The sequence below is a fragment of the Telopea speciosissima genome, chromosome 7 (assembly GCF_018873765.1).
Source record: "Telopea speciosissima isolate NSW1024214 ecotype Mountain lineage chromosome 7, Tspe_v1, whole genome shotgun sequence".
In the NCBI taxonomy this organism is placed as follows: domain Eukaryota; kingdom Viridiplantae; phylum Streptophyta; class Magnoliopsida; order Proteales; family Proteaceae; genus Telopea; species Telopea speciosissima.
In genome coordinates this window covers 18,312,177-18,327,718 of record NC_057922.1, presented here as the reverse complement: position 1 = coordinate 18,327,718, position 15,542 = coordinate 18,312,177, and the positions used below count along the sequence as shown (strand labels likewise).

Sequence of the window (15,542 nt, the reverse complement as noted above, 5' to 3'; positions counted from 1 at the left end):
ATTCGCTTGTTGGTGTAGGGAAGAATCCCTACACCTACCCGATGGCTAATTATGCTGGTGTAGGGAAGAATCCCTACACCTGCGGCTGGTTTTAGACAACCAGTTTACATCAACTCCCCCCTTCTCAAAAACATTCGTCTCCGACGAATGGATGAAAGACATGTAGCGCTCGTAGAGATCAGGATCAAGGCGCCTGAAGTCGTCGGCGTGAATCTAGGTACTGTCACTATCACGACGATCCTTCCATTTAACAAGGAAAGAGTAATAGCCGCGACCACCCCGCATAGTAGTAAACTTGTTATCAAGCACATTCTCAATGACATCAGTAGTAGGAGTGGTAAACCGTGGGAGGCGGAGAGCATGTGCAGTATCACCGTCGTCCGAATGGTGGCCGACATAAAGAGTGAGATCGGCCACGTTGAAAACATTGTTAATCTTCATAGACGGAGGAAGCTCGAGCATATAGGCATTGGTCCCAATGCGTTGTTGCACCTTGAAAGGACCCATTTTGGGAGGGTGGAGCTTATGATTGGCTCCAGCAAGAAGTCGCTCAGGAGAAATACGGACCATCACCAAATCACCAGGTTGGAATTCCACGTATCGGCGATGACGATCAGCTGCTGCCTTGTAACCTTCATTGTTAATAGCAATGCGTTGGCGAACGTCGGTATGGACCTCGGTGATGTGGCGGAGGAACTCATCAGCGTCCACACAAACACGAACATGAGGAGGAAGAGGAAGCAAGTCCACGGGGCGCTTGGGTTGCAGACCCAAAACAATCTCAAATGGAGTACGGCTAGTGGTCCGATTGACAGAACTACTGTACGCGAACTCGGCAATATCAAGGACAGAAGGCCAATCTTTCGCATGATCACGAACAAGACATCGGAGGAGATTGCCTAAACTGTGATTAACTACTTCAGTTTGCCCATCTGTCTGAGGATGAAAGGCGGTGGAGAACTTCAGCTTGGTATTGGTCTTCATCCACAAGGTCTTCCAAAAATAGCTAGTGAATTTGACATCACGATCAGAAACAATAGACTCGGGTAGCCCATGAATACGTACTACCTCTTTGAAGAAGAGCTTGGCGATGTGATTGGCATCAAATGTCTTCCGACGGGGAATGAATTGAGCCATTTTCGAAAACCTGTCTACCACCACAAATATAGAGTCATGACGCTCCCGTGTAGATGGGAGATCGAGAACGAAATCCATGCTGATATGTAACCAGGGTGCATGAGGCACTGGAAGAGGTGTGTAGAGGCCCGTGTTTTGCTTATCACCCTTGGCAAGCTGACAATCTCGACAACGCTGAATCACCTGTTGGACGTCACGCTGAAGATGTGGCCAATAATACAAATCAGCAACTGCAGCATATGTCTTGCTAATGCCAAAATGCCCTCCCATGCCACCACCATGTAGTTCCCGAATGAGGTGCTGCCGAAGGGATGTGTTAGGGATACATAGGCGTGTCCCGAAGAAGAGATATCCATCACGTAGGGAGTATTTGGCATCAGTTCTGCCTTGCTGTAATGTAGTATGAATGGGGGAAAAATCAACATCAGCCGTGTACTCATCTCTGATATGTTCGATGCCTGTGCTGTGAGTAGAAGAGGTGGATAGGGTGAGAACTTTCCGACTTAGCGCATCAACGACCTGGTTCTCTTTGCCTACCTTGTACTTCAGAACGAAATGAAACTCTTGGAGATAGGCAATCCATTTAGCATGGCGGTTGCTTATGGATCGCTGAGAATGGAGATACTTAAGGGCCTCATGGTCAGAGTATAGAATAAATCCTTTGCCCACAAGGTAGTGTCTCCAATGCTTTATAATCTGGATCACTGCATAAAGCTCCAAATCATAGGTAGAATAACGCCGCTTAGCATCGTTGAGTTTCTCACTATAGAAGGCAATGGGATGATTTGATTGCATGAGAACTCCTCCAATCCCAACATGGGATGCATCTGTAGCCACCTCAAATATGACATCAAAGTTTGGGAGCCGTAGAACAGGTGCCTCGGTCATCTTTTGCTTGATCAAGGAAAATGCTTTGGTAGCAGCCGGTGTCCACTGGAATTTGCCCTTACTTTCTCTCATGCACTCATTAATGGGTGCCATGATGCCGCTGAAGTTCCGAATAAAACGCCGATAAAAAGATGCTAGGCCGTGGAAACTCCTAACCTCTGTCAAGGTGTGTGGCACTGGCCAATCGACTATGCTTTGCACTTTCTCCGGATCAGCTTCAACCCCGGCTGAAGATATAATAAACCCAAGGAAGATAACCTTAGGTAACATAAAAGAACACTTTTTGAGGTTGATGAAGAGTTTCTCTATACGTAATACTCTCATCACTTGCTTTAGATGATCGAGATGCTCCTCGGTGGTGTGGCTGTAGATAAGAATGTCATCAAAGTAAACCACAAGAAACTTACCGATGAATGGACGAAGTACCTGTGTCATTACACGCATGAAGGTGCTTGGAGCATTTGTGAGACCGAAAGGCATCACCTTCCATTCATATAGACCATCCTTTGTCTTGAAAGCAGTCTTCCACTCATCTCCTGGGCGGACCTGAATCTGATGATATCCGCTCTTTAAGTCAATCTTCGAAAAGATCGAAGCACCTGTGAGCATGTCTAACATGTTGTCAAGTCTTGGATGAATCCCTATACCAGCAACAGTCGTGGGGATTTTTAGTATTTGTTTTATTTTTATTGAGTTGTAATCTAATTAGGATTCCTAGTGCAAATCTGAATCCTAATTAGAAGTCCTAGTTAGCATTCCTATTTTGAGTCCTAGTCCTAGTTGGCATTCCTATTTCTGTTTTGAGTCCTAGTCATAGTTAGGATTTATTTAATGTTCAGCCTTGAAGGCTATATAATGTAAAGAGCTCCATTGAGCCCCCCACGATTTAATGAAGAAGATTATTGCTTTAATGCATTCCACTGTTCTGAGATGGGCTGTGAAGGTGAGGCTGAGATAGCCTTCACTGGTTCACTGTTTTCTCTCCTTCGAGTGCATTCAAGTTTGTCAAGTTTTTTGCTGCCGATTGTGTGAAGGTTCAAAGATTAGTTACTCAGATCTGTTATCAGTCCAAGGATCCATCCAACACAAGTAAGCTTTCATCCCAACCCCCCAAACCCTTCTTCTCCTATCCGTACCATCAAACCCTAACTCCATTAAACCCTAACCCTAAGTTCATCTAATCCTCCATTCTGCCCTAACCGATTGCATTAAACCCAAGCAGATTCTGGTTCTGGTTTTAGTTGGATTGACATCCATCTGGAATTACATCACTCTAGTACTGTCTAGAAAAGTTGTTATTCAAGAGGGGTATTTCTCTTGATGTTTGTAATCCTCTAGCACTATTTAGAGAATATTTGTAATCCCATTATTGGTTATAGTGGAAGGTTTTACCTGGACTAGGTCTTGTGGCTTTTCCCTTTCACCTTGGAAAAGTTTTCCATGTTAAAAATTGGTGTGTTCTTTTGTGGTTGGCTTCATTTGATCAGCATTATTAGCTTTGAACATACTTGGTTGTTGTTTATCTCCATTAACTTACACAGAGAGATGGGAAAGGGTTATATTTTTTCCCTAATAGTGTGGAATATCCTAGCATGCCTATTTATTCCAAAGCTTATTCACCTAGGATGGGTTTTGGTTTCCTTGCAATTCTCATTTGGACACAAGAAAAATCTAGGGCAAAGAAGGCATTGTTTGTTTGCATAAGAGTTACAACACAAAGATTTCAGTTCACATGTTCATTTATTTACTTTTTGGATAGGTAAAAGATAATGTGTTAACTAAGATTGCATGTTAAGGCGCACTTGTAGGGACTCGAAGCACAATGTTTACTATAGGATCTATTTGGTTTTTATTTTCAACATTTAGGTGCAATGGTTTTACTTGTTGTGTGCATTTTCCCTTATAAATGCCATCTGAAGAAACTCCTATTTGTTAGCTATGTTTATTTAGAAGAGAAGCTTGTTTAAATAGAAGAAAAGACAACATCTTGGTCAGAACGGCTTGCAGGTTAGGGTGTAGTTAGTAAAGGTCATCAACTTCTTTGTAATTTTGGTTACCTATACGCTAAGGTATTTGAACATAAGAAATTTAGGGAAACAAACTTCTGTTGTATACATAGAAACCACAACCTTTATAGGTGCCTGATGGATAAAGCAGGTATAACACATCCTCTAATGAATTTCCCGAAACTATCTAGTTTGATCGCACATGTATAACAAACCAAAATACTGTAGTTATCAAGGACATATCAGATGATATGACAGTAATTATTTATTTATTTTTTAAGTAAAAACACTTTCATGTTAAAATATCTAAGGTTCTATGAAAATATTTGATTGGTTAGACTTAGGAAGTATTATCTCGACAAAAAGGAATTACTGTGAAATCTGATGACAACACATAATTCCCATGCAGTATATCAATATAATTGCTTTTAAACATGTTGTTACTTAGTTTAGAAGATTAATATAAGCAATTTACTATTTATAATTTTTTTGAAAGGACCAAATTAGAATGAAGTAGTCAGAAACAAAACTATTCAAAGAACAAATTCCAAATACAAGTATGGAACCATCATACGTTTACCAAATGATAAGTCTTTTCGATTTTCAGGTATTCTTGGATAGCCTTCAATTTCAAAAATCATAAAAATTAACTAAACTAAGATCAAGAAAATAGTCAAGCCAAGAGCAGATTGAGCAAAATGCTAGAAAGAAGAATGCAGCTGGACATATAAACACACTCCACATTCAATGCAATAGACTAGGTTGTCACATTAGGTCCAAGCTAGTTTTATGAAACCCAAAACCAGGCTAGCAAAACCCAAAAGCCACATGGTGAGTTGGGCCAACTAGCAAATTTTGGAAATGGCAAATAAAGAAAAGATCAGTTCAGCCCACCCACCCCATTCTTTAGTTGACCTAAACCTATCAAAGCAGCACAAAGCCACAAACAAAGGAAGAAAAGTTTTCATGATACGTTTGTTAGATAGATATCAATTGAACAATCTATATAACCATCTATCTATGTCTCTATCAATGAGCCAAATTACAAAGTGAAGGAAAAATTGAAGAGCATTAGAGAAATGGATCTATTCTAATTAGATTCAAATAAATGCAATGGTATTTCCAGAACTAGTAATCAATGGGTTGATCAACTAAGAGTTACAAGGACTCAATTAAGGATTTCAGAGTTGAATATTATGTTCAATTAGCTGAACCAGAGCATGCAAAAACGACAGTTACCTCTGGATCTGAAAGAAGAGTATCATCTAGAACAACACCATTAGTATGAACATCTTGAGTCCTAATAGCAGTGCTGCTCCACTTTGGAAGCCCCACACTCTGAAAAAGAAACAAGATCTCATGCATTGAGGGAAATTCTATATGACAAAATAGTTCCATGAATATACAAAATAGTTTCTCTCCCCCCCCCCCCCCTTTTTCTTCCCCTTCTCGGGGTTTTGGTAATGAATTATTTATTCACCCAAAAAAAAAGAAGTGGAAGCTAAGGAGGGTTTAACACATACTGAGAGAATGTAACTGAGATCAAGATGTTGAGTCTTCATTAATGACATATTCCGTGGTTTTAATAAGTCTGTCCGTCCAATTATATCATCCATCTTCTCATATCCCAGTCGTGCTAAGATGCCTCTGACCTGGCAAAACCATTCAACTTTAATTAAACATCTACAGCTGAATAACTAGAATCTATAGTTTAGAGTCAGATCAGCTGAATAACTACACTGAAGGCAGTTCAGCATTCAGGATTAGGGTTTTTAAAGTTTATAAACTAATTAGTCCCTAAGGACTAAATTAATTGGATGGGCAGGAGAAGCTAAACATAGAAATTGTTATCCACGATTAAACAGAAAATGCTAAACAGGGAATACATTGTCCTGTTACATCAGAATGGATCAATGACTCACCTCCTCAGCAACATACAAAAAGTAGTTGACAAGATCACCTGGCACACCAGGGAAACGGGCACGTAGTTCTTCTCTCTGAAGTAAATTTTTCAAAAGGAAAAATATATGTAAGTATCTGCATCTGCTACACAGAACCCTCTGGATACAAGAAAATGAGCTTCATAGAAGAAGTTAACACTCTAATACCTGACTAGCAACACCCACAGGGCAATTATTTGTGTGGCAGATACGTGCCATAACACATCCGGTAGCAATCATTGCCACAGAACCAAACCCATACTCATCAGCACCCATTGCTGCAGCCATTAGAACATCAACCCCACTTTTGAAGCCACCATCAACTCTGAGAATAACCCTTTCTCTAAGTCCATTTTCAATGAGCGTCTGCAAAAAGCAATCACTAATCAAACAGAAAATAGAGTGCGTAAAAGAGAAGGGGAAAAGGGGTGAACATAAAATAAAATAGTTCAAAGAGAAAATAATTCAATTTAAGGATATCACATGAACCTGGTGTGTTTCTGTGAGTCCAAGTTCCCAAGGACCACCAGCATGCTTAATAGAACTTATGGGGCTGGCTCCAGTTCCCCCATCATGCCCTGATATCTACAATTCAAGATAAAATATTTGGTCAAAGCATCCTACAAACCTTCAAATCGAGCAAAGGAGGTTCATATACATATATGGTGCCTTCATTTTAACTTGATACGCAGTCAACAAGTTCATGCAACCTTCAACTTCTTTTCCAAAAGAAAAAATAGTATATTAAAAATGTGAATAATTCCAAATTCCAAAATAAGACCATATTGGAAAAGTTAGTCAGTTAGTACATTGATGAGATACAATTATTTCAACCTTCTCTATCAAAGCATAAGTTGCTAATTCTAAGATGTCTAATTTGGAAAAATCTATTAAATTGATGAAATACATTGGGAAAGGAAAATTGAGTTTATGCTGCTGAAATATATAAAAAAATGGTGTACCCAGTGCACGAGGCTCCCGCAACTGCAGGGTCTGGGGAGGGTCATAATGTATGCAAGCCTTAACCCCCGCTTCACGGAGAGGCTGTTTCCCAACTTGAACCCCGTGACCACTAGGTCGCAATGGATCAATCTTACCGTTAGATCAAGGCCCACTCTCTTTTATGCTGCAGAAATGTATATGGCCTAGATATAATGAAAGGAGCAAAAAAATTTGCATAACCAACAAGCAAATTTTCTTTGTTGTCAAATGTTGATGACGAAGAACAACAACCACGACCACAATAAGTTCTGTTTCTGGTAAGCAAAGTTAGAAGACTGTTAAGGATTGAATACCTGTACTACATCAGCATTACCCTTTGCAACACCAGAAGCAACAGTTCCAATCCCAGCTTCTGCTACAAGCTTAACAGATACCTTAGCCTTAGGATTGACCTGTTTAAAGCAAATTTAATCTGTCAATGAATTTCAAATAAGCAAAAATTTGCAGTCAAAGATACATGACTTGACATGTACAAAACAATTACCTGATGAAGGTCAAAAATTAACTGTGCCAGATCTTCAATAGAATAAATGTCATGATGTGGAGGTGGAGATATAAGTGGAACCCCAGGTTTAGAGTTTCTCAGTCTGGCAATGTATGCACTAACTTTTTTCCCAGGCAACTGTCCACCTTCCCCAGGCTTTGCACCTTGCGCAATTTTGATTTCTAACTGATCAGCATTGACCAAAAATGTCGGAGTGACACCAAAACGCCCTGAAGCAACCTGGAAAGGATACAAGTATGAGAAACTAGTATGATAAGAAAGAGAATTAAGCTTCCATATTCGGCCATGCTTATGGCCTTTCTCCTACTACATGCACAATGATAAAAACTATGATTGCATTATCTCTTAGGAGAAAACGAAAACTATAGTTTTGTAATAGCCGATATTATGTTTTAGCTACCGAGAACTTCTTCCATGTTTCCCATGTTTTACCATAACATATTAACATACCCATACTCATCTCATTACCATGCAAGTAAATAGCTTGTATAGATGAAATGAGGAACCATAGGACATAACCTGTTTGATTGCACTTGTGGCAGTGTCTCCATTCTGAAGACCTTTGAGATGTGGAAGTGTTGGAGAGTAACCATCGGTGACATCTGTAAGTGGTTTCCAACGAATAGGATCCTGGACAAAAAGAATATCATGCTCATGTCATCTCCACGGTTTAGGAACCATGACAAGAAAACTAAGTTATATTTAGCAATGAAATTTGACATTCACAATTTACAAATATTTAGCAATGAGAACTACCTCACCACCTTCTCCTGAATTAGATTTTCCACCAAGTCTATTCATTGCAATTGCAATTGCTTCATGAGTTTCTCTTGAAATTGCTCCTAGTGACATACCACCAGTGCAGAAGCGCTGAACAATGGAAACTGCAGGTTCAACCTTTCCCACTGGTATCGGGGACCGGTCACTTTTAAACTCAATAAGATCACGAAGTACCTTAGGATATACAATAGGTAAATGTAGAAAATTTCAGTAGCAAGTAGACAATGATTTAGCAGTATGTTGTCAAAAGTACCCTAGACAAAAAGAAAGAATATTTCAAGAAAAAACCAAGTAAATTCAGAAACTCACATTCACAGGTCGGTTAGACAGGTGCTGCTGATAGACCGAATAGGCACTCTCACTCTTTTGGCGAACTGCTTTATGTAGCAGTTTTGACATCTCCGGGTTATTACCATGATATTCTCCTTTTGAAAAATAAAAGAACGGACCTTCAGCAATCTGATTCATGGACGCAACATTACACTACTACAATGCAGTTAAATGACCATGAAAATGAAATGCATGCCATAAATCCATGCAAGAGTGACCAACTTTTAAAATTTTCAACCTATTTTCATATATTTTTCACCATTTTTTGAATATTTTCAGTTTCTTGAAACTAGGTAAATGACCATGAAATGCATGCCATAGATCCATGCAAGAGTGACCAACTTTAAAAATTTTCAACCTATTTTCACCATTTTTTGAATATTTTCAGTTTCTTTAAACTAGGTAAATAAGATTTGAGGATTATATATATAATTTTTTAGATATTTTTAATAATCATCTTCATGGCTGACCATAGTAGGCTCTGATACCAAATAATGCAAACTCGACCTCAAATCAGGGAAACCAGTGGGAGATCAATTGCAGCAAGGATCAATACAATAAAAGAACAAAAACTCTTTTATTGCTATTTTCTGTTTACATATGAAGGAGAACTTAAAAGGATAAGCAAAAGAAGAAGAAAGGGATATAGAAGGGGGAGGGGGGGTAGGATCAGCTATATCCCAGCGACTCAGCCCATCATCCTCTCACCCACGGTCTCTCACCATTGCCGCATCTCATAGCTTCAACCATAACTCTTTTTTTCTTCAATCTCTGTCTCTTTTCTGTTCAGCCACATACATGTATTTATAATAAAACAACCCAATCCTAATCTAAGTAAGAAACTAATTAATAAAAAAAATACAAAAATTTAAATAGAACCTATAAAATAGAAACTAGACTCTAACTAGGATTTCTAATAGAACTACGATTCCCAATTAGGATTACAACTCAAATAGGAAACTAAATAAGTGCCTAATAATAAAAATAACACCAAAAATCAACTCCTCTAAGCCAGCAGTCCATATCAGCCCCCAAATCACTGTTCACGTGAAAAGTGTCAGTGCAACATGGCATGTACATGGATACAGTACATATCAAAGTGCAGAAGACTTCAATGTGGCCACAATTTATCTTACATTAGAAACTTTCATCTTAAAAAAAATATGTAGAACTAATACAAATGATATGAATAAAACTAGTACTGCATGCAGGTATAAACACACAAAAAAAAAAAAAAAAAGATGACTTTACTTCTCAGTTAAATAGGGGATACCAATAGAGGAAAATCTCCAAGCTATAAGGTGTAGCCCAGGATCAATTTCTCACTGAATAAATTAGTTTGAGTCTGCCAGAACAATGTGTTTGAACTTACTAAAAAAAAGAGTTTAAAAATTGGACAAAGGGAAGATCATCCTACTCCAGGATCCTCATCTAGAACTATTTTACTAGGACACTTCATAAAAATGCTAAGGAGTTTTGCATTGCATTCAATTATCTTGACTTATTAGTTATTAATATGCTACCCCCTGGAAATACTATAGCACTAGTTAAAGAGCTAGATTCAACTTGAATAGGCAAGTTTAGACCAGGGTTTCAACTTTGTCCTAACATCGAAAATGTATGTACCTACAAGCTACTAAACATCCAGAAATTTTAAAATTAAAACTAGTTAAGTCTAAAAAAGAAAGAAGATACCAATATAATGAACCATTTAGCATAATATGACCACAGAGGCACTGACATGATATTAGAAAAGAATGAAGTTTCAGGCAACTCTACTACATTCAGGATCTAATGCCGTTATAATAAAATTACCAAGCATGAAACTTTAGGCAGTGGCACATTTATATAGTACCTTTCAAGTAAATAGTTTCAATCCAATAAACATATATTGTAAGTGTCAACTAATATTAGTCTAGAAGAGTGAATAACATCTTAAATAGAATCCTAAAGGATACAAAATCTGAACATGTTGAATAAAAAATTATACCTCCGGGTCTGAACTGTATAAATCCAAAATTTTCTAATCTCTTAGCTGTATCCTCTGAGAAAGCCTTCACCCAGAAAGACAAGCTTTCCCGAGCCAACTGCAACAATATAGACCAAAAAATAAGCAACAACATTTAAACAGGTCAAAATAAGAAAGTACAAGAATTAGGTTGCTAGGCTGCACGCTTGCAAACAATCTGGAGTTTTCATTTCTTAAGAAGAAACATATGCATTCCTCCAATTCCATAAGCTGAAATCCACAATACCTCGAAGACCCGCCAAAATCCGATTATTCAACAATCAGCAACTGGTGCATTAAATTAAAAGCTATATAATTCGAAGGAGGAGCTGAAACTCCGCAAGAGGGACAAGAAAAATGAAAGCAAAATAACAGATAGTAGCCACCACACATCAACCTCCTCAATGCAACAGGCAACAGCATCATCCCATTAGCCAGCTAATGCAGATAAAACACACAAGTGATTGGGTTGAGTTACATTTGTTCCAATGGTTTTCTTTGTAACAGACATCTTTAATGGGCCTAAAATATGGATAGGAGGTAGGAATACGGGATTTACTTTATTAGTTAGTCTAGTTAGAATTTTATTCTTCATTTTTAATTGCTAGTTAAGTGTTTTGGTTGGGATGGAATAGGTCTCTAGGAGTCCAGACTTGCTTAAGTTGTTTCTTTCTTATTTTATAATTTTTATTCAGAATTTTAGTAGCAGTAGACTACCTCCATAGCAAGCTATTGTCTAGAGGATTTTTTAGGCTTAAATTGAGTCCTGTTTAAAGTCCTTTATTTGAAAATACGTAAGGGGAAACTCAAAGAAATCCTGCAAAAACTTAGTGACATGTACCAGCAGCAACAATAAATGAATAAACCTAAAAAAAAAGGTCTAGAAATCACCTATGATGGCCATAGTAGGAAGAGGAAAGGTTGCTGGAACTGATAGAACAGTGAAGTAGAAGAAGAAAGAGAAAAGAAGATGAGAGAAGGAAGGGGGAATATTACTTGGTATCATCACCAAGCCTATGGTTAGATTCACCACTAACCAGCCTAGGTTTCACCACCTAGAAACCTGCAACAAATTCACCACAGCAGCCATTCTCACAAGAGAACAATTCTTCACCCATCAAAATCATGGTCAGATTGCCCCTCTTCTTTATCTATAATAACCAATCAACAACTACAAAGAACAGAAACCCTACCATGTGTGGGGTTACTTTGTTGCCAAGCTACTTAGGATCTTCTAGGAGACCCAGTGCTATTACAAGAAAATAAAAACTAACAAAATAAAAGGGAAACTCTTAGTTACTGTTACTATAACTATGAGTCTACTACATAAATAGGAACTGAATCACAACAGAAGTTAAAACAAAATAGTAACTAAGATAGCTTGTAGTAACTCCACATGTGCTAGCAACATGGGCGCACACAATCAGCCAAAAAAATATTTTCCAAAGCCTGCTGGCCGATGGCTACACATGGGCTCTTTATAGGCTTAAGTTATGACCAACATAAGGGCCCAAGTATGGGCCTGATTATAACTTAAGTCATAGCCTAACATGGAGTTATAACTTAAGTCATTGGGCCTAATTATGAGCCTGACTGGGCTGGCTCTTCTTCTTCCTACGCTGGACTTGTACTGCATCACCTACCCATGAATTTTGATGAATTAATGAAAGGCTTTTGCATTGTTTTTGTCTGTGTATTCAGGTGTGTTGACTCTTGTGACTTAAGAGTGTCTAACTGCTGTGAGATTCAGTAGTGAACCCTGGCGGGATTCCAGGTTGTTTTATTGGTGGGATTCCAACCCTACAGATCATGTGGATTCCTGACCATATCTTTCTTTTATTTCTTTTCTTCTTCTTCAATTGAAATCAGGTCAGATTCTTCAAAACTTCTGTCCTGCGATTTATTTATTTTGATAGGTTCTCATGCGATATATATTTCTGTTATTCAATTTCAGTTCCAGTTTTCAGGCTAGTGCAAGTCTTAGTTATTGAGTTAATCATTAAATTACTCTGCTGATTTCATGCCATAAATTTGCATAACAGGTACTGGTTCTTTTGCTTAACCTCAGTTTTCAAAACAATTTCAGAATTCCTACTTACAATCATCATCTTCAAAATCTTTGTTCTCTGATCAGATTTTTCAGATCTGATTTCAGAACATTGTTAAGGGTTCAATCCATTGTGTCTCCATTAAATCATATCAATATTAGATTAAATCTCAAATCCCTGCTATCGAATTTTGTTCTCTGACTGAATCTTCAGTTTCCTACTTCAAGTAGGCTTCTTCGTTTACTTTAAATATGACCGTCAGATCAGCACCTTATTTTACAGTCATGTTCCACCCTGTTAATTTGAGGATTTGACCTAAATTTCAGGTTGATCAGAATTGATTTGATTGAGCTATTAATTGTTCTTCAAATCTCATTGTGTTATTCTCCTGTTATCCTGTCGTAAGCTAATCTCCCACTGGATTTATCCTGGTTCAAGTTTGGTTCTGCTTTATCAGCCCCTTTTGCAATAGTAATAATCATAATCAGAACCTTAGCAGAAAACCCCTTCATTTACCGCATCCCTGGACAAAAGTGAACTCTCAAGGTGCTACTCCCTGACCACTGCCACAGCCATGATCACTCAGTCCTTACTGTAGATCCTCTTGCTCCTCTTCCTCAATAGCAAGTGTGGGAACCATTGTTAGGATGATTCAATTGATTTCCTTTAATTGATAATTCTTCCTGGACACACTCAGGAGAAATGTATCTATTGACAAGACTCAAATTGGCCAAATAATCCAGCCCAGGCAAATTCTCTCAGGTCATAAACTATCTCAATCCTCCAGATATGTGACTGAAAACCAAGACTGCGTGCCTGGAAGCAATAATATGGAATTAACTAAGCACTTTTTCCTCCTTAAACATGGTCATAACAACATTGGTGATAATTTCGGATTCTCTGATCACAAGAATAGCTCAATTAAATTCACATTAATTAAAGTCAAGTGTCTATGTTGTCTTCATACCTCATCAAGACTCAGCCCACCAATTTTGGAAACACTTCCACAGAATGCAAGATCCACAATTTCTTTTCCCAAGCCATAAATCTCAAATATCTGTGCCCCACAATAACTGAAAACAAGATACATAAATTCCATGTAATTATAACTGACAACTATACCTGGAAACAAATAGAACTATAAGTTGCAATTGCAAAAAAGCAAGAAACGGGGAAATCAAAATTTAAAAGAGAAACAGAATTTGTTCCACAAACCTGGAAAGCAAAGAGATGCCCATTTTGGAAAGTATTTTGAGAAGTCCAGATTTAACTGCCTGAAATAGTAAGAAGAAATCAGCAGTTGTGTTGAACAAATGGGAAGGAAAAAACAGAACTTAGGCTGTAGAACTTCCTAAACAAATCTCATAGATTTCACAGAATGCATACCAAAAGAATAATAACTCTCAATCAAGGACCAATTCCAACTACTCAAACAGTAACATGTATATTAGTCAAACACATGTCATATGTCATGCCTGCAGATAAAAATGTAGAAGAGAGGACATAGGATGGCATAGTATCATAGAAGAGTATAAATGATTAAGTCAGTATGTAACTTTAACGTTTAAATAAATCAGAGTAAATTATTTATTCACTAATACAAGGGAAAACTGGCTGAAGACAACAAGTAGTATATTTCGGAAACTCTACTCTGAATCATCCCAAATAGAGTAACAATATGATCAATAACTAGAAACTGAGTTTTGGGTCAGACAGCAATCCTACACAAGGATGTGGGTGATAAGGATGTTCCTTCTACATTTCCATTACTTACCTAAGCCACATTGCCGGATATGCTGAATGTGAAATTGCCTACAAGCAAGACAACTCAAAAGGAAATGCGGCTCATGATGGACTACAAAGTGGATACTCGATCCTAACTTCCATTACTCACAATCCCATTAATAAGGATGTAAATTGGTCGGGTTCACTTGGTTTAAGTCGGTCTCTACTCAGACTTCGTCTTGTCCTAACAAGACTGAGACCTACCAATTAGTTAATGATGTAGATAAGTCACTTAGAGGGCTTATTTTAGTGGAAATAAGCCTTGGGCTGCGTTATATATGTGTTGGGGTTTTGATCCCATGGGTTTACTTTATAATTGGCCAATTTAATGAGCCTAAAAAATGGGTAGAAAGTAGGAAAACGGAATTTACTTCATTAGTTTAGTTAGAGTCGTATTTTAAGTCAGTTTTCTTTATTATTTCACTTTCTTAGTCAATTTAGGTTACCTTATTAGTTAAGGATAGGGTTAGGCCTTTCCTTTTTGAGTGTTTAGGTCTATTTTTGAGCCTTCTATATAAGTTTGTAAGAGAGGCCAGCATGGTACACGAATTTGATTAATGAAATATTGGCTTGAGCCTTTGTGAAAATCCTGAAATAGGATGGGTGAGATGCCCAGGCTGAGATAGCCTTCCCCAACCAATTCCATCGATCTCTATTCAAGCTCCATTTCTGAACTAGCCGATCTCTTGAAGTTACATATTCAGCTGCTGGAAATTCATTGCAAGAGTCAAGAATACTTTCAGACAACAAGTAAGTGCATCATCCCCAACCCAAACCCTTCTTCTTCTAATCCTCTAAACTAAACCCTAGCATTCCCTCCATCTTTGCATCATTCCCATAACCTAAATTCTGCCCAGACCAAACCAACCATTAGAAACAGCCCAAACTTGGATCGAAGCTCCCTCTCACCCTTAGGGAAACTCGATCCAAGCCCCTGCCCTAAACTCCCATCCTAAACCCTAGACTCCCCCATTATTCTCTTTTCAAAAACCTATAAAACCTAAACCTAACCTGCTTTCCATTCAAGTTTACATACCTAACTCCATCAAAACATCTCAGGACCTTCACTGGAAGACTCCCTTACATCAACTTACCCTAACCCTACCATCAAAC

At 38.1% G+C, this 15,542-nt stretch overlaps 1 protein-coding gene across 1 annotated transcript in view; it reads right to left on the bottom strand.

The window, feature by feature from the left end:
• LOC122668165 (ferredoxin-dependent glutamate synthase, chloroplastic) overlaps window positions 1-15,542 on the bottom strand; it is an 82,870-nt gene that overhangs the window by 7,221 nt on the left and 60,107 nt on the right. The window contains exons 15-27 of the mRNA XM_043864760.1: window positions 13,860-13,918; window positions 13,612-13,717; window positions 10,579-10,675; window positions 8,568-8,683; window positions 8,235-8,432; window positions 7,998-8,108; window positions 7,458-7,697; window positions 7,267-7,365; window positions 6,461-6,556; window positions 6,140-6,337; window positions 5,954-6,028; window positions 5,555-5,683; window positions 5,271-5,369 (exon numbers count right to left, since the gene is read on the bottom strand). Coding sequence (XP_043720695.1) covers window positions 5,271-5,369; window positions 5,555-5,683; window positions 5,954-6,028; window positions 6,140-6,337; window positions 6,461-6,556; window positions 7,267-7,365; window positions 7,458-7,697; window positions 7,998-8,108; window positions 8,235-8,432; window positions 8,568-8,683; window positions 10,579-10,675; window positions 13,612-13,717; window positions 13,860-13,918 — 1,623 coding nt within the window. The remainder of the gene's footprint in view (window positions 1-5,270; window positions 5,370-5,554; window positions 5,684-5,953; window positions 6,029-6,139; window positions 6,338-6,460; window positions 6,557-7,266; window positions 7,366-7,457; window positions 7,698-7,997; window positions 8,109-8,234; window positions 8,433-8,567; window positions 8,684-10,578; window positions 10,676-13,611; window positions 13,718-13,859; window positions 13,919-15,542) is intronic.